Source organism: Mus caroli, unplaced genomic scaffold, assembly GCF_978045245.1.
Source record: "Mus caroli unplaced genomic scaffold, Mus_caroli_1 scaffold_10, whole genome shotgun sequence".
Lineage (NCBI taxonomy): Eukaryota > Metazoa > Chordata > Mammalia > Rodentia > Muridae > Mus > Mus caroli.
Genome location: NW_028227265.1, coordinates 72,165,023 through 72,187,474, shown reverse-complemented (window position 1 = coordinate 72,187,474; position 22,452 = coordinate 72,165,023). Strand labels below are relative to the sequence as shown.

Genomic DNA, 22,452 nt, shown 5'->3' with positions numbered 1-22,452 from the left:
CTGCTGATGCATCTTTCATATATTTAGTTCCCAGTGAACAAAGGTAATTAACTTATTCAAAGTGTACTTGGGATATAAGCACTGTACGTAACTACCGTACGTAACTAACTATCGTACTACCACTTCCACAATCCCCACTGAAGAAAAAGGGCTGAAGCTGCCTCGAGGCCTATCCAACAGCTTGCCTTCGCTCATGGGGATGCCAACTCACACTTAATCTTGAGACAGAGAAAGGATCTTTAACTCAATTCAACCACTTTGACAACCTGGTCTTGAACAACATCACCAACACCTACACAGCAGCAGCAGCTAAAACACAGGTGAGATGTGCTTAGTGTATGGCAGGCATCATCATAGGGTTTTACAGGCTACCCGGCAGAAGTGAGCCCTCACTCTCTACTGCCCTGAGAGTCTCTTGAGTGTGTGGCCCAAGGACAGCACCTGCTCACCGAGAGATGCTTGCTTTGCAGAATGCCAGCTGTGAGTCTAGAATAAGTGCAGAGGGAGGGATCTCCTCTTTTCTTAAGTGTGACAAGGAGCCAGTTCCACAAAAGTGACCGATTTTCAATGTGGAAAACGGCCCCTTTTCTTCTGGTTGTGCCTGTACCACAAGATGGCCCTACCTCAGTGTTTGGCTTTGACTGTTCTTTATAACCCAGTACTTGTGATAAAAGGGTACGCACATATTCCTGGGAAGCTTTTCATGGACAAGGAAAAAGATGAGAAGAAATCAGATGATTCCAAACTCAGGACTTCAGGAGTCAGGAAGGACAGGACTGGAGGACATAAAACCTGTTTTGCAACTGTGAGCTCCAATCCTGAAGGAAAGCACAAGCCAAAGACAGTTAAAGGCCCCCAGATGTCCCTGCTTCTTACCACAGTCCGTCCTCCGCGGCCTTAAACCCCACAGGCTGTGTTCTCCATTCCCTACACCTTGGGAGACATTAGGTTCCAGTACAGGACATTTAAGGAAAATTAAAAGCCTAATCCAAGGAGGGCATTGCTTATCTGTCAAGTCCTTTTCAGCCTCTTCCAATGCTCTTTGTAGTTTCCCCAGACAGCTCAACATCATGCCAAACTCGGTCGGTTTTGAAGCCACAAGGCAGCACCAAAAGAAAGACCTTTTCCTTAAGGTTTTTACAGATAAACTCTGTTCACCTCTTAAACTATAAAGGGGCCCTCCCCTGATCTGCACCAAACTGTAAGTAATGCCCAGGGGAAACCCCTGAGCACCCAGGTCCTGCACATGACTCACAGCCACTTCCGTATTTACCAGACACACAAGAGCAACACACAGTAAAGAACTGCACACTGATAAGCAGGGTGTGTCTAATGGTTCTGGCTGTTGTTCGAAGTCTCAGCCACTGAGTTCCCAGAGGAGCCACGTTGAGCTCCAGAGGACAGGCCTATACCCTCCTATTTGCTCTGAGCGTCCACACGGCAGCAGTGGCCACTGCTGGAAGTGTCTGGATCTACTGGAAGTGGTTCTCTTTCCTGAGGACTTGACCTTTTAGCAGACAGCACAGGCTAATCACTTGGCAGAGACTAACAGCCTCACAGTCTGAGACATTCTAGAAAGAGAAAAGTCCAGAAAGCATCCGCTGGCATCCCTGTTGGTATTTCAGATAGGCAGGAAACAGGCTCTGTTTCTTTCCAAAGTTGTGTGTGTTGTGCAAATGTATGCGTAGGTGCAAGTACCCACGTGTTCCTGTGGAGGACAGAGGTCAACATGGATGTCTTCACCCATAGCTGCTTTTCCCCTTAGTTTTTGAAACAGGCTCTTTTACTGAACCCATAGCTCCCCATATGCGTGTGTGTACGTGTGTGTGTGTGTGTGTGTGTGTGTGCGTCTTTCCTGAGAAGCTATTTTAAACCTCTGGCTGGGAGTAAGGGTTGGGAAAAGCCAAATGTAGGCAATGGGAGTTTCTAACTCTCGATCAGACACACTTGATGGTTCATGTGGCAGGTGACCGGGAGGAGGGAATGAAATCCCCTGTAACTGCAACTCCAACAAGACCATCAATGTGAACCAACTGAGGTCCAGGCAGCAGAAGAGTTACCCCCACTTTAGGGAGGGATCTCCCCGCCCGCCCCCCCCCCCGCCCCCGAGGGTGTCAGGGAAGGAGTGGCAAGAGAGGGCAAGGGGATTTAAGATCATGAGTGCTCTGCTGAGAAGGCAGCTCAGAACTACACACCAGCACACGTTCCATTCTCTGTAGCCTCAGTCTGTGAATGTGATAACTAATCTCTTATCTCTGTGCAGAAGTAAGGGCGATATTATATGTGTCACCCTTCGATTTCTGTAAGAACTTCAGCTTGCCTAAACACACCTCCTGCCGCTAACCAGAATCTTAAACAGAAAGCAGATCTGCATCCCATCCCAGTTGGGGGATTCCCAAGGGGACAGTGTATCCCTGTGCATCTCTTTTTATGTGCATGTTTACTAGAGAAAGAAGAAGCAGAGAGTCAGAGGAGAACTTATTTTTAAAGTGAATCTGGAAAATCCCTAAATACGCTAGAAGTTTCCAGGAGTGAAAAAGTCTCAAGCTGGTTAGAAAGTACCTTTTGGATTCAAAGAAGAGAAGTCGTCACAAAAGCTCACCTGGAAACCACTTTTCAATGACTTTGCTTATACGGTAGATCAAATGAGAAGCTAAACTTTGCAAATAAGACATATCATGGCGTTTCTTAGATAAAAGGGTTGTGGGTTAAGGACGGTTCTTGGGGCAACTGGGCCGTTCGTTCATACAGTTCCATAATATATTCTCATTATAGAAACTGGGGTAACCATTAAAAAATGGGGCTCAGAACTGAACAAAGAATTCTCACCTGAGGAATACCGAATGGCAGAGAAACACCTGAAAAAATGTTCAACATCCTTAATCATCAGGGAAATGCAAATCAAAACAACCCTGAGATTCCACCTCACACCAGTAAGAATGGCTAAGATCAAAAATTCAGGTGACAGCAGATGCTGGCGAGGATGTGGAGAAAGAGGAACACTCCTCCATTGTTGGTGGGATTGCAGGCTTGTGCAACCACTCTGGAAATCAGTCTGGCGGTTCCTCAGAAAATTAGACATAGTACTACCGGAGGATCCAGCAGTGCCTCTCCTGGGCATATATCCAGAAGATGTCCCAACCGGTAAAAAGGACACATGCTCCACTATGTTCATAGCAGCCCTATTTATAATAGCCAGAAGCTGGAAAGAACCCAGATGTCCCTCAACAGAGGAATGGATACAGAAATTATGGTACATTTACACAATGGAGTACTACTCAGCTATTAAAAAGAATGAATTTATGAAATTCCTAGCCAAATGGATGGACCTGGAGGGCATCATCTTGAGTGAAGTAACACAATCACAAAAGAACTCACACAATATGTATTCACTGATAAGTGGATATTAGCCCAAAATTTAGGATACCCAAGACATAAGATACAATTTGCTAAACGCATGAAACTCAAGAAGAATGAAGACCAAAGTGTGGACACTGTGCACCTTCTTAGAATTGGGAACAAAACACCCAGGGAAGGAGTTACAGAGACAAAGTTCGTAGCTGTGAGGAAAGGATGGACCATTTAGAGACTGCCATATCCAGGGATCCATCCCATAATCAGCTTCTAAACGCTGACACCATTGCATACACTAGCAAGATTTTGCTGAAAGGACCCAAATATAGCTGTCTCTTGTGAGACGATGCCGGGGCCTAGCAAACACAGGAGTGGATGTTCACAGTCAGCTATTGGATGTATCACAGGGCTCCCAATGGAGAAGCTAGAGAAAGTACCCAAGGAGCTAAAGGGATCTGCAACCCTATTGTTGGAACAACATGATGTACTAACCAGAACCCTGGAGCTCTTGTCTCTAGCTGCATATGTATCGAAAGATGGCCTAGTCGGCCATCAATGGAAAGAGAGGCCCATTGGACTTGCAAACTTTATATGCCCCAATATAGGGGAATGCCAGGGCCAAAAGAATGGGAATGGGTGGGTAGGGAAGTGGGGGGCGCTATGGGGGACTTTTGGGATAGTATTGGAAATGTAATTGAGGAAAATATGTAATAAAAATATTAAAAAAAAAAGAAATGTATATAAAGAAAATATCTAATAAAAAAAAAAAGAAACTGGGGTAAAGTATTGAAATGTGCACTTTTGTGTATGCTCCATCCATCCATATGTGTGCATATGTGTCAGATATCATCCCAAACACATTTTTACTTCTTACGAGTGGCTCCAAAGTTTTCGTTTGCTCTAACTGAGTCATGCTAAAGAGAAACTGAAATAAAAAAGATCACCATAAGGCTGGATGGGATAGTGCACTCCCGAGACCCCGCGCAAAAGTAGATGCAGGGGTCTGGCTACACGAGGTCCCCCTCTAAAACTCAAAAAGAAAACTAGAGCAATTTTAATTAATTGACATTTAAAAAATACTAGCCATTTCACAAATTACATGACTCTATTCCAGAAAACTCAGTAGAAACCAAGAAGAACCTTTAATGTGGAGAGACAATGAGAAAAATCTCATGGTCACAATTCACCTTAAATATGAAATTAAAATTAAATATAAAAATAAATATAAAATTGAAAAGAATCAATATTTATTTTGAAATCCTGTAAGACAAAGAATTTTTGTGTCTAAGGTACAGGAATAATTTTAAGTATTTTAAGTATACTCAAATGTACAATTGGCATATTTAAGGTATTTTTAAAGCACTTCTATGTTCCACAGATACGCTTTAGGACATAAGTAACAATCATATTAACATTTCCATAGCTCTTTCTTATGAGTTTTCAAAGTACTTTACATCTATTATTACACTTTGCAAATGCAGCTAAGCTGGCTTTATAAACTGAAACGCAACAGGCGTGTAAGTGGGAGGCAAGGTGAGATATTAGCAGATGGACTTGCTCCAGTCAAAATAGTTAATTCATTTATGGGAAACAAAACTAGCTTGGACTCTGTGTCTGCCTTCTTGAAGAGAAAAAGGACAGCATTCTTTTCCTGTGTTGGCAGAGGCAGTTCACAGGAATCTAAGGACAATCCCAAACTTTATTAGAAGACAGCTTATCATAAGCACGGATAGAGATCTTCACTTCTTCACTGAGCTGGGTTCCTCTTGCTGACGGGCTCTGCACGGGTGCACTAAAGCCAGGGAGGACACTAGTGCAGGCGAAGAAGCTTTGGGTAGAAAGACTTGTTCTATCCAATTGGTCGATTCTGTCTGTATCTGGCACGGTTTCTTTGCGTTATGGGGCTTGAAAGCCATGAATTTATCTTTGATTCTTCCTTCCATCCCTTCACTTGCCAGGACCTAGTGAGTCTTTTATTCTCTCCTCTCTCTCTCTCTCTCTCTCTCTCTCTCTCTCTCTCTCTCTCTCTCTCTCTCTCTCTCTCTCTCTCTGCTTGTCTCTCTGTTTCTATAACCTCTCCTGGAGTCACTCACTATTCCACTACCACTAACCCCCTAGCCAGTTATCATCGCCTCCTAATCCATCCTAGGTCTAGCAGTCCTAAGTTCTCTCCATCTGCCTTCTGACTACTAAGCCCAGGACAAACCCTGTGAATGGCATTACAGACAGCCAACACCTGACCTATGGTACTTCTTTGTTTTGGCTTTGTTTTATATATATATACTTTCTGATTCAATTGGACCTACCCACTCATTTGTACTGTACCCTTTTCCAAGGAACATTCTACCCCTTCTTCCCCAGTTCCTCTTCCTAAATCTTTTACCGACTACCCCTCCCCATGTGAGCATTTATTGTTCTGAATCTTGTCTTCGCTCACACATTTGGGCAGCTCTCTTTAGCTTATATCATAACATTCTTTCCTTTCTCCCTGAGGGCAGACAGTGAGCCTCTTGGGGACAGAGATTATATTTTCTCATTGTTAGATTCCCTGGCAGGATAACTGGATATGCTAGCTATCCATCAGTTAAGACCTGTTGGATTACAATAAACTATCCTTTATTGCTAAAAATAAACGTGAAGGCAAGAGGGGTCATTCTTGGCTTAAGTCTTCCAAAAAAGATGGAGGCTCCAGTTCACTCAAAATACTGTTAACCTCTTAATAAGCTATCAACAACCAGCAAGTTGCTCAGTCAGTGAATGCAATTCAAAGCAAATATGTCCATGAGTCAGGAGGGCAGCTAGGCAGCTCTCTCTGGCTGCTTGGGTACAGAACACTCATCAGAGATGACTCTGGGACAGCTACAAGAATGAGCCAGTTAACCACAGTGTTAGATGTCACAGCTGGACCCAAAGTAGGTTGCTATGGTTTGCAGGTGGCTGCCTTATGTGAACAACACAGGCAAGGGAACAGCTGCAGAGTGCTAGCCACACCCAGTGTCTCTGATGGGCTGAGGAAGCACATTTTCCATGAGGGGTGTGCCCAAGGGCGGTGTGTGCAATATGCATGCGGTTAACACGCCGTCAACAAACACATAAAACTACTAATAGGTGCACAGGATCACAGGGGAAGCCAAGGGATTGATTTTTTTTTTTAATTTTACATTAGAGAAAGCTCTTAAGATTGTTGACCTTCTGACATAAATAAGCCTACTAAATTATTTGTTGCTTTACACGGAATTGTAAGTGTTGAAAGAGGAATAAAACCTATCATTTTCTTTTTTGTTTTTTGTTTTTTTTTTTGCATGTGTGTGGTGTTCCTTTGTCTGTAAACATTTGTATATGTGGAAGCAAGAAGTCTCCATTAAGTGTCTTCTCCAATTGCTTTTCAATTGTCTGTTAAGGCAACATCTCTCTAGCCTGGCTAGCTAGTTGTCTGGCTCATCTCTGCCCTCTACCCGCTTGGACTTCAGGCAGGCTACCACACCTGCCTGACTTTACAATGAACTCTGGTCCCTGCAGAACTATCTCCCCAGCTCTGACCTCATTGCTCTTTTTGTTTCTCCTTAAGTGTAAAAAGGAGTCCAGTCTTAAAAATGAGTTGCATCCACTTAAGATGCTACAGATGGAAATTCTATTAAGTTTCTTAAAATAGGTTTTCAAAGAAGGGAGAATCATTAATTTAAAAAATTCGAAGGAAGGTTCAGGAGCAAACTTACAGATAGAGTGCAGTGTTTTCTATGATGGCTGATGTGTACAATACTTAACAGGAATGATACATGAAAAGAAACGACATCTTGTTTCTAGGTCCTGTTGCAGGTGTGCAAGAGAACAGAATACCAGAACAATGCCCATGGAAGGCATGTAGTGGGGCAGGAAGGGACACTGCAGAGAGAGAGGGAAGATGGGTAGATGAGGTAGTAGTGACATTAATGTCTCTCAGGTGGAGAATATGGAGGATACACAGTAACTGAGCACATTTGAATGTGAGGATGAGGTACTGGCAACGATCCCCAGCAGTCAAACGAGCCAACTTACCCGAGGTTTTAATCAACAGGATTGTAGGACAAGACCTTTGGTATATTATGCTATTAAATTCCAATGCTTCTGACAGACCAATACTGTCAAACCTACTGTTAAAGTATAAAGTAAGAGATGCTAAATGGCAGATCAAAGATCTCATGTCTGATAATGAAGCCAGGGACAGAACGCTGGCAGATTTCATCTATCCATCCATCCATCCATCCATCCATCCATCCATCCATCCATCCATGCATGCATCCATCTGTTCTCTCAAGAGGTAGTCACCAGCTTGGAACTGTTGACCTAGAAGCACCAGTGAATAAAACAGACAGTTTGCAACCTCAGTTTATCATCTGATGAGAAAAAGAGCTAAGGAACTAAATTAGCCAGTATCTAACTTTGACATTTGATGAAGTCCTATAAGCAAGGCCGGCTCAGAGAATGAACACAATAGAACTTAGCATTACCATCTCGACGCCAAGGGGTGAGAGGGCCAACTGAGTGCATGGAAAAGGTGGCAAGGATCCAGCCATCATCGAAAGGGAGGAGGCAAGTGGAAGGAAAGCATATGACTGTCTTGAGAGGGGCCAGCGACAACAGCTAGGCTCTGTGGGTGAGGACCGTGGGAGCCAGAGGAGGACTGCCGGGCAGGCTCGCTGAGCAAGGGCCTGTTAGAAGCTTGAGCTTATTTTAAGTACAATGGGAAGGCAAAGAACAACCTTGTTGATGTGGATTTCTAAAGTCGCTCTGTAACTTTAAGTTAAAAGGCAGTAACAGAAATAGAGCAGCTAGGAAGCCTTTGCAGGATTTCAGGAGAGACACGGCTGATGGGCAGAGATGGTGGCGGTGGCCACTGACCAAATTTGTCTTTGGTGGTGAGAACCAAAGGCCTTTCCTTCTATGAACTGTGCCTGACATGATTTCCTTACCATACTTAGAAATATGGTTAATTAGAAATTAATCATATTTGCACTGTAAACAACATATTTTAAAAATTCACCGTTCATACTTTCACATACAAATGACTACTGGTGAATCTTACCTTTGTCACTTTGTTGGGTTTATACAATGAAGCCATGATTTTGAGCCTGGGGCTTTGTGTACCCAGAACCCTCTCACAGGTCTTTTGGGAGAATTATACAGCAATTCCAGACTACTAGGAGGTCCTGGCACGCAGGACAAAGTCAACAAATGATAGGTAGCCCCTACCTCCACCCCCTACCCTTCCTCCTCCACTGAGGCATAAGAACACACAGAACGCTGTATGCTGTACAGGAGTCCACAGAGGAGTGCGCATTGACACAACCTCTGGAACGGCCATCTTCATACCTGACTGGGAGGGAGCACTACCAGACACCAGATGGGAGCACTACCAGACAACAGGTGGGATGCTTAACTGAATTTGGATTTCAAATAAGCACACGCACATAAACACATAAATCTTATGATATGTCCATGAGTGTTTGGCAAGAATTTATCCCAAAGCTCTTATTTATCTGAAATTAAAACGTAAATGGCGTATATTATATTTTGTGTTGTTAAATCTGGCAATCTTATGACTAACTCTCCAGTAGGAACAAACTGTTTAAGATTTTTTTCTTTCATAGCCCCATGAGATACTAACCCTTCTCTGTATAAAATGGCTGCCTCTCACCATTGTGGTGCTACTTCCCGATGTGCACATCTTTTTCATATTTCATGCATTACTTCTCAGTCTAAACAGCAAGTGTATGAATGTCAAACTCTAAGGAATGCACCGTATTGGGAATCTTACCACACAGTCATAAAGAATGCTGGTCTGGGCATGTGGGTTTGTGGGCGGATATGGTGGTGTGTGCACCTGCTGTGTTAACCTTTTAAAATAAAGATTACAGTAACAGGACATCAGGAATACCTTTTAAGAGTTTGCTAGACATCGTCAATTCAATCTGTATTCACATGCATGAAAGCTACTTAGATCCCACAGTAGTGGAGCCAATTATTGAATAAGCTGGAAGAGAAAGCATTGAAGTCACTCGATAATCACTGTCTATCAAAAGCTAAGAGCTGAAAATCCGTCACTTAAAAATCACAACACGGGAAAAGAATTTAAAAGTCTAAGCCACAGTTTTCTGAGTACTCCTTTTGCATATACTCAACTGTTTCGATTTCTGTTCCCAATTGGAGGGGAAAAGTCACAGGAAACATAAATCTAGTTAAGGACATGAGATGTCCTTAGCAGCACCAGGATCTGCTACTGCTCCACAAGATGAGGGGCTTTCTTGTCCCAGAATGAAAATACACAGTAAGGGAGCTCTGCCAGTCGGTACACAAATTATTTAGTGGTGTAGTTCATTTTCATTCTGGTGCCAGCTCAATCATGTACTGTGGACTGGAAGCAGTACTCATAGACTGGTGCTAGTCTGGGGACCACACTCTTTCTAGCACTGATGTATCAGACCCCAGAATTAATGCACCATGCCTTCAATATGATGACGAAATAGAGTCCTCCTCCTTCTGACCATGTTGCTGAACCAAGGTCCTATTATTTCACTGAGACAAAGGCACAGACATTTCCTCCACTCCTACCCACCGCCCTAAATGGACATATCTATAAAAACAGTGCAGCCCCGAGTTTAGAAAGAAGAGGGTTATGCTTACTCTTCTTGGCGTAAGTCATTGACGCTGCGGTCCAGTGAGATCATGTCACTTGCCACCATGTTAAATCCAAACTCCTTAATGCTGGCTTGAACTGCTTGTTTGTATTCTGGTCCCAGAACCAATGGCTTGGCTTTCTCTCCAGGGCCACCAACCACTCCATGAGGCTCGGGTTCTTTGGGTTCAAAGTTCCCGAGGACCCCTGGGCGTAGCACAGGATCACGGTAGGTGAAGGTCTGAGGCTTAAATGTAAGGTACTGCCTCTGCATTATGTCTTTCTGGGAATCTCCTCCAGCATGGCGCTCCTGTTCATTTTTGGCTTTGTTTTTTCTTCTAATAGACTCTAAGTCCACTTCTACTCCTTCAACATGAGGCCATGGTACCACAGGTTTGAATCTGTCATCCCCAGGAGCTACTCCATTGCCTCCTCGGTTAGGCAAGGGGTTATTGACATCTCTGTCTTCCTATATAAAAGGGAGGGGATATACAATGAGTACATGAAGGCACAGCAACCACAGCAGAGTTCATGATACAAATTTTCACATTCAAGAATAGGCCTAGGCAACAATAAAACATTCTAAACTGGGAACCGCAAGCGGGACACGATTAATCATGATGTTGTACGGGAAGACATCTTTCAGATTGGAAAGGAAGCATGACCAAACAAGCTATTCAGATGCACACATTTTTACTTGTCTCTTTATAAACATAACTCTCTCTAAAAGACTTCTCAGTGATTGAGACAGACACTTAATTGGTCTTAGGCTACCGCCGTGTTTTTCAGCTAGCTGGTATATGACAAATTGAACCTTTTGTTAGCAATTCAGCCATATGGTAGCAGTGATATCAGATGCATGTCACCCATCAGCCAGCTGGCTCTGTGCCCCAAATGACAGAGGAACAAGGTAGAGTTATGCAGTTGGTCCCAATTCAGGGTTTTCTACTCAGTGAGTTTGGCTGAGCTAACTACAAAAACAAACAAAACTCAGATAACTGTAACCAAGCCAGCATAGCCTTTTAAACTATTCTCTGTGCTTGATTTTGCCAAATTCGTGGTAATACAGTGAAGACACTGATTGTAAGAATATCTGGTAAGGGCAGCTCTCTCTTCAGCTTGGACCCTTCCACCTACACAGATCTTTCCGTCAGAAATCCTCAGTGCCTTTGCTTCTGAGGTGCATGCAGTATGTTAACCTTTTGCTAAGCTACTGCCATTCTGTTTCACAAAGCAGTGTTTCTCAACATGAGCCCCATCTCAGGGGACCTTGAAGAATACTAAAGTGCCCTGCTCTCAGGTACTGGGATTTAATTGGTCTGGGTATGTGGAGTTTTGAAAGCACCCCAGGTTGTAATATGCACCTAAGCCTGCTTAAAGGGAGAGCGTAAGCTGGTAATTGGGCACGGGAGGTACAGAGTCAGTCCAGCTGAGCAGGAGAACACAAGGCTCTCTGCAAACTGCAAAGCAGGCCAACTCATATGCCAGGTCACCCCACGCTTCAATGACACCGTCCCCTAATAGGTCAACAGAACTACACCATTCTAGGAAAGAATTTAAATTGAATGACCTTGAGGATTAAAGTTCAAAACTTCATTTTAAGAAATACATGAGAGCTCTAGGTATAACATTGATGTCTAGGATGCTTAATTACTTACAATTCATCAGAGACTGACATTTTCGTAGTGAGTTATTTCAGATGGCAATCGTATGGCTCAGGATTAACTTTAGAGAATTCAAAATCAATGTTTTTTAAAAAAAGATCAGTTTATTTCAGTAGTATCACAGTATCTAATAAGCTACAGATCCAATAGGCACACAATGAAAATCACCATTTCCTGCTTTTCCTTCTGTCGAGGCAGTCGTAGCTACCAACTGATTATGAATTTCTCCTGAGACATATATGAACAAATGAAAACAAAATATATCCCTCTTATACTAGCATACAGATACACAAAATTGCCACAATGAAACCCATTTGTGTTGTATATGAACTTAAAATCAGAAGTAAACAACTTGACAGTCATACTAAAAAGGTTCACAAAGGACTGGAGCGTCCCTCGGGATTAACTGACCATAAGAAAAGTGCACCCTAAATATAACTAACTCTGCAACAGAGGGACAAGCATTGAAGCTAAGGTGTGGCTTGTTACATGTTACATATTATTAGACATTACCGCCTGGGGTGCTTTCCAAACTCCACATGCCCAGACCAGTTAAATCCCAGTGCCTAAGAGCTGGGCACTTTAGTATTCTTCAAGGTCCCCTGAGAGGGGACCATGTTGAGAAACACTGCTTTGTGAAAAAGAATGACAGGGGTTTGGCAAAAGGTTAACATACTGCACCTCAGAAGCAAAGGCACTAAGGATTTCTGACGGAAAGATCTGTGTAGGTGGAAGGGTCCAAGCTGAAGAGAGAGCTGCCCTTACGAGATATTCTTACAAGCAGGGTCTTCAAGAAAGATCTGTGTAGGTGGAAGGGTCCAAGCTGAAGAGAGAGCTGCCCTTACGAGATAGATATTCTTACAAGCAGGGTCTTCACTACAGATACTAACAAGAGATTTTTAACTTGGAATGTAGATGTTAGTAACACAGTTATTGAGAACACATAACGAGTTACAATGGACTCAAGGATAAGCCCAAAGAACAAATAACTGCATAAATAGCAAGAATATTAGCTTATAGGGCAGCAAACAATTGTATTCTATTATACTTAGTTTTCATTTCACTGGGCAAGAGTCCTTTGTATAGGTTTCAAAATGCCCCAAAGATAACAAAAGTGTAAAAAAATCAGAGAACTGGGTGAAATGCACTAGTTGTCAGGGTTAACTTAAACTTTCACACAACTGTGCTTAAAACATGAACCATAAGGCGCAATACAGCTTGATCATATCAATCTTCTTTCAGAAGATAAGGCTTTTGGATCAGGTCTCTGACTGGCCACAGCTGTGTTAAGGGCTTGAGTCTAACTTTTGAGCCACAGTAAGGCCAGAGGCAAATAATTACAAATAGAGAAGGCAGTGCAAAAAGAAGCCAGAAGAGAGGAACGGGGAGGGGGGCGGGGGAGACCAGGCAGAGGATGGCAAGGACACAGGGGAGAGTTGTGGGGGAGGGGAACAAATCAAAACAACATATAATCTCTCTCTTACTCACACAAACAAGCCACAGAGAAACCCATCGTGTGTGTGTGTGTGTGTGTGTGTGTGTGTGTGTGTGTGTGGTTTTGAGACAGGGTTTCTCTGTGTAACAGAGCCCCTGGCTGGCCTAAACTCACAGAGATCCACCCACCCTGGCTTTGCCGCCAGAGTGCTGGGATCAAGGGCGTGCCCCAGCATGCCCATCGTGGAATCCATTACTTTTGTATACTAATTTAAACAACAAAAATAAATAACTAGGGGGTCATCATGCCAAAAAAAAATGTTCACGAAGGTCTGAAGAGTCCCAAGGGATTAACGGATCATACAGAAAGTGCATGCTAAGTAGGACTAATTCTGCAACAGAGGAGCAAGCATTGGAGCCAAGGTGTGGTTCTGATGATGGGAGATGTCTGCTTCTTTGCCGGTTCAAATGTGTACAGTGCTGTAAGCAAATCACAACAGAAAGCATTAGCAAACCCTACAGGGTATGAGGCAGACATTACTGACATTGAGCCAAATTGAACATAAAAAGGACGACTTTTTTTTTTTTTTTTTTGGAAGCCTTTTTTTTTTTTTTTAAATGTCAAATTTTCACATCATGGGTGTGAGAACCGGCTAAAGCTGGGGAAAGGACCTGTCAGTGGATATGGAGGAACGGTCTGTACACCCACACCATACCCTAAATTAACTACTGTCTGTCTCATTGGAGGAAGCAATAGAGGAAGAGTGTGGACAAAATAACAGCACAGGAAATGAAGCTCCCGGCGTCACGGGACACCCATCCTATGCTAACATACAAAATGCAAATTCCAGCTGAAGTCGGGGAGTATTGCTCAACTTCCCACGTCACCAAGGAAGGTCTGAGACAGCTTCAAACCTCACGTGCACCTTCCATTAAAAGCTGTTTGGATCTTGTCTCTCACCTAATGGTTCTTTGTCCAACTTTAAGCTGCTAGTATTTTTCAGGGTTCTAGAAGAAGTCTGTTCTGTCTTCATCCCAAGTTACCCCTCTTTCTACCAAGTCAGCAACCAGTTTTACAATGATGCTTCCCTAGGCCACACCACACTTGCAGTTTCCAGATCCTTTTACACAAAGGTTTCCCAGACCTTTCCATCCATCTCCATTATCTCTATTTAACATGCCCCAACAGAACCTGCTGTTTGCCTCATACGACAGTCTCATCATTGTCTTCCCTACCTCAAACCCTGGGTCACCCACCGTCTATTCGGCCAACGAGGTCCAAAGCCACATTTCATGTCAACCTCTTGTTTTGCTTTTAGCTGCACTACTGACATTCTGTCCCTCACGATTGCCTATTAGTTCTGTCCCCAGGGTAGCTCTTGAGTTTGCCTGCTTCCGTTATCCTCACTGCTTTCTTCATGCTGGCCAGTCACCTTTAGGAAAGATTTTTCTGATAGTAGTACTAGTGATTCATGTGGATTCGGTGCTCCATCTGCTTCCCGTACTCCAGCTTGTATAACCTCATGAGTGAGGTATGACCATTATCACCCAGAAAGCCCTGACCAAATGATCTGAGATCAGAGTCAGTACTAAATAGAGTTCAAATCTGCACTCTGACTGACTGAAGTCTCTGCTCGCGTCCCTTCTTCCACACGTACCGTCTCGCCTTCTCATCTTTCCTTCACAACACTCAGGAGGACTTTCTTATAATCAAATATGAGGATATTAACTTTGGTTGCTTATGTTTCACCTACCTGGCCACGATTCTCAGTAAATTCTCTAACAGTACTGACAAGAGTTTGCTACCCTCTGGGCTGTATTCATGTAGAGTCTCTATTGTTACCTACGAGGCAGGGGCTAGGCAAGTTTTTCTAAGACTCAAACAGACCCTTCCTGGTAATATCTTATGAATTCTTCAGGGTCATAACTATCCTATCTGCATGATACATTGCAAACCACAAGGTCTCTTATGCAGCTATTAAAGTCAGTTATTGTAGAAAAGAGGTCACAGGTACTATGTAAACAGATGGGAACAATTATGTTCAATAAAACTTTATATGCAAAGACAGGTGGAAGGTTGGATTGGGTCCCTCAACCTCTGTACTCCACTGGCAGTCTGGTGAAGAAACAAAGGCTATGTTTCTTGTGTCCTCAGCATCTGTCTTTGTATGGATATCCTCAATAAATATTTTCTGGATAAATGAATCCTACAGTTTGTGCTTTTGTAGTAAGAGAGATGGAAGAAAAGGCAAAGATGCAAAATGGAGACTATGGTATTGGGACCAACAGGCAGACAGACCCTTCCTGGCAATATCATGAATTCACCAGGGTCATAACTATCCTCTCTGCATGATAGTGTGTTCTGATGACACATACCTGTGCCAGAAAATTGAATCCATTGGCTTCTCAAAGCCTGTACGACAGTAACTGTGAAGGTAGAACCAAATACTAGAACTGCCTGTCAAAATCCACATCCATTGAGAATAATCGGTGTCACTCTGAATATCAAGTGATTCAGAGGGCAGCTCACCAACAGTGTCACTCTGAACTCCCTGGAGAAGCAAAGCTGTGAACGCCTTCTTCCAGAGAGGAGCTGAGAGTGGGAAGCCTCCGTGACTCATGGTGCTATCCTAGTGACTGACTTACTCTCCAGCCAAAGCCAGTGAATCACCGTTGACTAGGAACACAGAGAGAACCAAAAGGTAGTGTTACAAGATAGTTACAGTCAAAGGTGGAAAAGGATGGAAAAATACAACCACTTCTAGCCAGATGGCAATGTGAAACAGAAGTAAAGTCAGACTAGTCACTCTCTCCTTACAGCGTCCCCAAATCCTTTTTATGGGTGGTGTTTCTGTAGGATGATCATGCCTTGGTAGAGATGACACTAATCTAAAAGGACTATAAAAATGGTCTCTCAAGCAAATGACAGTATTCTGGAGTAGGTGTGAAATCACAGGTCCTAAGGTTGAGCTCATATACTTACTTACATGGCCCCTTGATAAACAACAGCTTAGAGAAAATGGCCACTGCTGAGCTGCGTCCTCACTCACGAGCCACAGAATTTAGAAGTAGCACACAATACTATTCAGTTAACGATTAAAAATACTCCAAAACAAAATAAACAAGCACACCAAAGAAATTAAACAAAACGACCCTTTTAACTGGAAAATCCACACGATGTCTTGGGCTGCAATCGCTCACCCTCAACAGAAGAAACAGGCAAAGAACTGGAGGGAGGCTGTCAAAATCAGCTAGACGATACCAGTTTAAAGGAAACAGTATGCCTGCAGGGAAGGGCCCCTCGGCCTCAGTGCACCTGTGGCAGGATGTAGGATGCTCAGGCCCTGGTGCCTTGTGCTCTGTTTAATACAGCTGGATTCCAAACTAACCCATCTGACCAGACCTTCAAGTGCTTCTCCTTTCAAAGAGCTGAGAGTTGTGGCCCACCTGAGCATCATATGTTGTGTGTGCATCTTAAAGGAATGTCCCTGTGTGTGTGTGTTCTTACACATGTCTGTAGAAGATAATTTGTGCTTAATCAGGTCTTAAAACTGATAAGTCCGAGATTAAATGAAGATCTCACCAGCCCTTGGAGATCTAGGGCAGTGCGTTCTCAACCTGTGGGTCGCGACCCCTTTAAGGGCTCTGTATCAGATAGTTACAATTTATAACAGTAGCAAAATTATAGTTACGAAGTAGCATTGAAAATAATCTCATGGATAGGGGCCACAACATGAGGAACTTGATTAAATAGTCGCGGTATTAGGAAGGATGAGACCACTGAACTAGGGCATCATCCCTTGTAAGAAATGACCCTATTTCCAAATATATTTCAAGACTCCTGAACTAGAAAGGGACTGAAGGTCACCTTGTCATTGGCAGCGTCTACCGGAGGGCCGAGGGCAGAACTATGATGTGTTTCTAGGTTCAGTACTCTGATGGGAATATAAAAGACCCACATAAGCTTTGGGTGTGACTTAGTAAGATAAAATGTGACATCATGACAAGAATTATCACCGAAACAAATAGACACCCTTAGAGGAGGCTTCCTGTGTACTTTTCTTTTTTTGAAAGTACCAAACTTAATAGACTAAAGTCTTTACTTAATATTACAGTGATCACTTCACACAAAGAAACCCAGCTGAGAGACTCAGACACTGAGCGGTAGTCTTTGGCAGGGTTACCAGGCTAAGGACTATACTTTAAGCCACTTCCTCAAATTTAATCTTGAGAACAAAGTGTTAAGATCTTGTCTATGGCCAGGGCGTGGTGGTGCACGCCTTTAATCCCAGCACTCGGGAGGCAGAGGCAGGTGGATTTCTGAGTTCAAGGCCAGCCTGGTCTACAGAGTGAGTTCCAGGACAGCCAGGGCTACACAGAGAAACCCTGTCTTGAAAAACAAACAAAACAAAACAAAACAAAACAAAAAAGATCTTGTCTATGGAGACACCTCCAGTTTCGCTATGAAGATAGTAATTTCTCTTTTTATGTGATTTTTTTTCTCCTAAAACTGCCCACACGCTATAGAAACCAGAGTCACAAGGGTTGCGAGTGACTGCCGCCAGTTACAGCACAGGAAAGAGGCTTTACCAAGTTCCCAGGCACACCAAGGAAAACAAAAACACATTCAACAGTACAGCTCTATCCTATACTGTGTGACAAACGTGAATATATGCATCTTTCTAAAAACTTGGCCAAATCGTACTCTTGGATTCCCATTCTACCAGCTCACCACGACGCATCTCACTGTTGTGCAACTGGCCCGGCCAGCTTTGGGTTTTCTTGCATATCTGGATATCTTTTGGTGTTCTTGTCTTTCCCTTTCGTTCAAAAGACACAAGGGACTAAACCTAGGGCCTCGAATATGCTAGGTGAGTTCTCTACTACTGAGACCCTGTTCTTCTGAGATAATCTCACTATGAACTCACTCTGGAGCCCGGGCAAGCCTTGAATTTGTGTTCTCCTCCTCCAGTCTCTAGAGTCACTGGAATTACAGGCCTATGTGATTAGCCTAGCTTCATTTGTTGCTCTTAAAGGAGGTGTGTCCATCCACACTAACCTAATAGCAATCAGTCACAGAGCTACAACAAAACAGCCCTAGAAGGCCCACGTAAAGGCTTGGATCTTTGCACTGGCTTTAACCCTTTCTCTTCTGTTGTTAGAATAGGATAATTTTTCCTGACTTCATAAGAAAATCAAATGTACTGAAAATACTATTTACTCAGTAGAAAATGTCCACTAGTGTTCGATAATCAACTCGACAAGTAATGATAAAGTCGCTAAGGTTATCTAAAAGTATCTCCATTTTCTGGTGTCTGGTCCAAACATCTTTTTTAGTACCAGCTCCTGGACACCGGATTCCCTATGTAACGATGACAACGGTGCACACACTCACCTCAGGAGCTTCTAACCCATCCAAGACTTTTCCTTCAGGTAAACCATGAGTCCTGTATGCTCTGAGTGGAAACCGCCAATGTTCCTTTTAAGCACTTAAAATCATCTAAGAAACTAAACAGGAGTTAAGCAAGTTTCTTCCCAGGATTCAGTTTCTTACAAAAGCAAACAAATGGAAAACCACCAGGCCTGACCCGAGGTCTGGGAGGTGGCTCAGCGGATAAAATGCTCCCCTCATAAGCATAAAGGCCTAAGTTCAGATCCCCGGCACCCACGTTAAAAAATCAGGTGTAACCTGCCTCCTGTGAGGAGGAGACAGGTGGATCCCTGAAGCGCAATGGTTAGCCACCTTAGCCAAAGGGAGTGTGTAGGGGGGAAAGCTTTAGGTTCAGAAGAGGCCTTTGTCTAAAAACATGAAGTCGGGGAGCTGGAGAGGTGGCTTGGCTTAGAGGTTAAGGGTACTTCCTGTTCTTGCAGAAGACCTGGGTCAGTTCCTAGCACTCACATGACAGCTTGCAGCTCGAAATAGCCCATAATATATCTCTCTAGATCCAGTTTGACCCAGCTCTCCTGGCAGGCAAAACACTCACTCATACTTGTAACATACAAATAAATAAATCTTAAGGAAGGTAAACGTAGGAAGACACTTGACACGGAGTTCTGGCCTCCACACGCAAGTGCATACATGTACACATGTGCACACACACATATGCAGACACAAACAGCACACACACAAATGACTGACATTGATTCTGTATATTCTCTCTTTTGATAATAATTATGCTATCTGTGCCTATGTTCCAGTTGTTAAATCAGCCGGTGGGCAGCTCTCAGAGCTATCTCCATTTGAAAAGCCTTTAGCAAGGTCTGACCCTCTCCCTCACATCACTGAACACCGAGACTACAAGCACTTTGAGGGCAGGCTGCTCTTCCAGTGGGTTTCAGCAAAACTACATTGCAACTGGCAAGAAATAATCACTTTATTTTATCAGAATCCAATCCTTGTGAACAGAAATAAACTTCTTTACAGAACACATATTCACTTAAAATATTTCTGAATAAAAGTTTATATTAGTAACGACAACAAACTCCTTAGAAAAATAAAAATATTATTTTGTGGTTTTGTAGTTGGTGGTGGTCTTTGAGACATGCTTCAGGCTGGCCTGGGACTTGCTATGTAGCTAAGGATAATTTTGAACTTCGGATCCTCCTACACCCAAGTGCTGAGATTGCAAGCATGTGTCACTATGGCAAACTTTTGTTTGTTTGTTTGTTTTTAATTTAACTTGATCTTTTGGAACTTTAGATTTCCCCCCCAGCGATTGGGTGTTGTCTACAAGTATCTCTGAAAGTATTATTAGTAAGATGGGTCACAGATCCATTCTGTTTATTCAGAAGTATACAGTATAACTCTGAGCAAAATTTAGTATATCCAAATGAAAACTAAAGCCGTTTAAATCCATGGAAGCTATGCTTTTTAAAAACCAAAACCATGGGCGCACTACACATCCCTGCCTGGCCTGAAACACACACTGTGAGAACTCATGGAAATCCACCTGCCTCTGCCCCAGGAGCTCTGGAATCAAAGGCACAAAACACTCTCTCCAACTAAAACTGTACTTTCTAAAAAGCTGTGTGCTTCAAGTATCTTAGTAGGTCTTAGTAATATAACTTTTAACTTTCAACATTAAACTTATAGCTTGAGAGGACAGGAGTCACTCAAATCCTTTGTATTGACACTGTAATCTCTAATGTTCTATTTTGTAAGTGTGGAACTTCCAATAAGTACACAGTAGTTCAAACCAGAAACTTAAATTAAGGAATAAGCTGGCAGAAACCACTCACCAGCCTCCCCACAAAGACCTTACACATTTTTTTTTCCTGGTCAGGCAAACAACAGTCTACTTGTGAGGCCCAATCACCTGAAAGACAGCAGGTGCCTGGCGGGTGCTTGCTCAAGGGCTGGCTGGGTACATAGAAATCCTCTAGCCCTGGATCATCTCTTATTACAGCACTTCCTGGAATATAAACTGACCTCAGATACCCTTATCTTACGCTTGCTTGGTTTATGCTCGTGCTTTGGGAATCTAATGAGATAACCACAAATGTTACTTCCCTACACATCTAGAATTTGAATAATCCTTCTAAAGTCCCCTCTTTTGTTCAGCATTGGATAATCTCCTCTTGCAAGTGAAATCTTGGCACTTCAAAGAAAAATGAGTACTTTATTTAAACACGGGAAAAGTAAACTACTGATACCCCTTCTAGTTCCGCAGACCAACCTATCTCATAAGGGGCACCCTGAGACAGTTTATACTTGTAAACAGTAATAGGAGAGAGACTCTAACTTAGACCATAAAAACTTGCGGCAATAATCAAGGGGGAATACATTGTAAAAAAATGAAACAACAATACTAAAATATGGTTAATTTTTATCATAGGAAAACCACAAGCAACAAATTGAAATTTTAAGAACAAGAACAACAACAACAACATCTTCCACCTTATATTCATAAGATTATGTATTTTTATTTTTATTTTTTTGAGATAGGGCCTCACTATAGAGATCAAATGGGCCAGGCCTTGGCCTCCAGAGTGTTGGGATTAAAAGTGTGCACCACCACTCCCAGAAAGACTATTTAGGTGACCAAGATTAAAGTCATTATCATAGAAACCTAATCAAGAAGCTAACTACGTGCTGGTGGTGCATATCTTTAACTATAGCATAGTGGGCAGAGGCAGGGGAATCTCTGAGTTCCAGACCAGCCTGGTCTACAGAACAAGTTGTAGGGCAGCCAGGGCTACACAGAAAGGCAAAACCAAAAATAAAGCAAAATAAAAACTAAGACGCTTATGGAACACCATCAATTTAAAAATATTTATAAAATCCAAATAATGTTCACCTTCAGGGACTTTATGAACATTTATGCTTTAACTCCCGAGATGAACCATGTAGACACATATTGAAAGATATCTTATTGTGAATATTGAAGATTAACTAGTCAGCTGATTTGAAATGATTTTTAGGAGTCGAACACAAGAATTAAACAGATGATCAGTAAATCATGTCATAGCACATCTCAGAAGGTGTCACAAAGTACCTGTCAGTTTACGCTGACATTTTAGGGCGAGAGCTCAGGCTATAAATACAAGGCATACGACATTGTAAAACCCCACCCCAGGTAGTAAAAGAGAACCGGAATGCTTTTTAGAAACCATTGAAGCCATACTATAGATTCTTAACTCTCTGTGTTCAGAAGCCAAGTTTCTCCCAAGTCTTCAAAGGAAAGCTCCTGAGTAGAATTTTTCATTTTATAGATGATATGAAAGCTACATAGTACATCTTAATAAGGTTGCCAATATTTTACAGTAAATCTTATCAGATTATTTCTACAGAATGAGCTGTCTAAAAAGTAAAAAAAAACCAAATGTTTGGAAAAAATAAAGAGACTAGTGGGGGAGGGGGAAATTAAAACAAAGCAATGAGATTTTAAGCTAGAAATCTGTGATTTTTAAAACATGAATAATGTATGCATGAATATATATTATGTATGCACATGAGAAGAGGAAATATACATTTAAAGACCACATGGTTTTGAAAAAAGGGAAATTAACCCTGCTGTATAGACCCACCGCAAGAACAATCAGGGCGTTTCATCAGGTTCTGAAAGGAGGAAGTACTTAAGGGTGAATTGATTGGGATGGGGTCCCATCTGCTCAGCTCCGCCCACTCACGTCCCTGTTACAACTTTGTTTCAGCTTGTGCAAATCAATTCTATTTTCTCACATAGAACTGCTCAGCAAGAGTCCCCTTTAGTCCATCTTCTGACTCATCCTCTGAAAGCCTAGGGCCAGCATTAATCCCTGGGAACCGTGTGTGTCTGTGTGTGTGTCTGTGTGTGTGTGTCTGTGTGTGTGCGTGTGTGTCCCTGTCCCCTTTGATTCTTATTTCCA

At 42.6% G+C, this 22,452-nt stretch overlaps 1 protein-coding gene across 4 annotated transcripts in view; it reads right to left on the bottom strand.

Moving 5' to 3' along the window:
* The window catches only part of Galnt7 (polypeptide N-acetylgalactosaminyltransferase 7), a 131,746-nt gene that overhangs the window by 54,228 nt on the left and 55,066 nt on the right, over window positions 1-22,452 (bottom strand). For all 4 annotated transcript variants that reach the window (XM_021169631.2, XM_021169630.2, XM_085843950.1 and 1 more), the window contains exon 2: window positions 10,015-10,475. In XM_021169631.2, coding sequence (XP_021025290.1) covers window positions 10,015-10,475 — 461 coding nt within the window. The remainder of the gene's footprint in view (window positions 1-10,014; window positions 10,476-22,452) is intronic.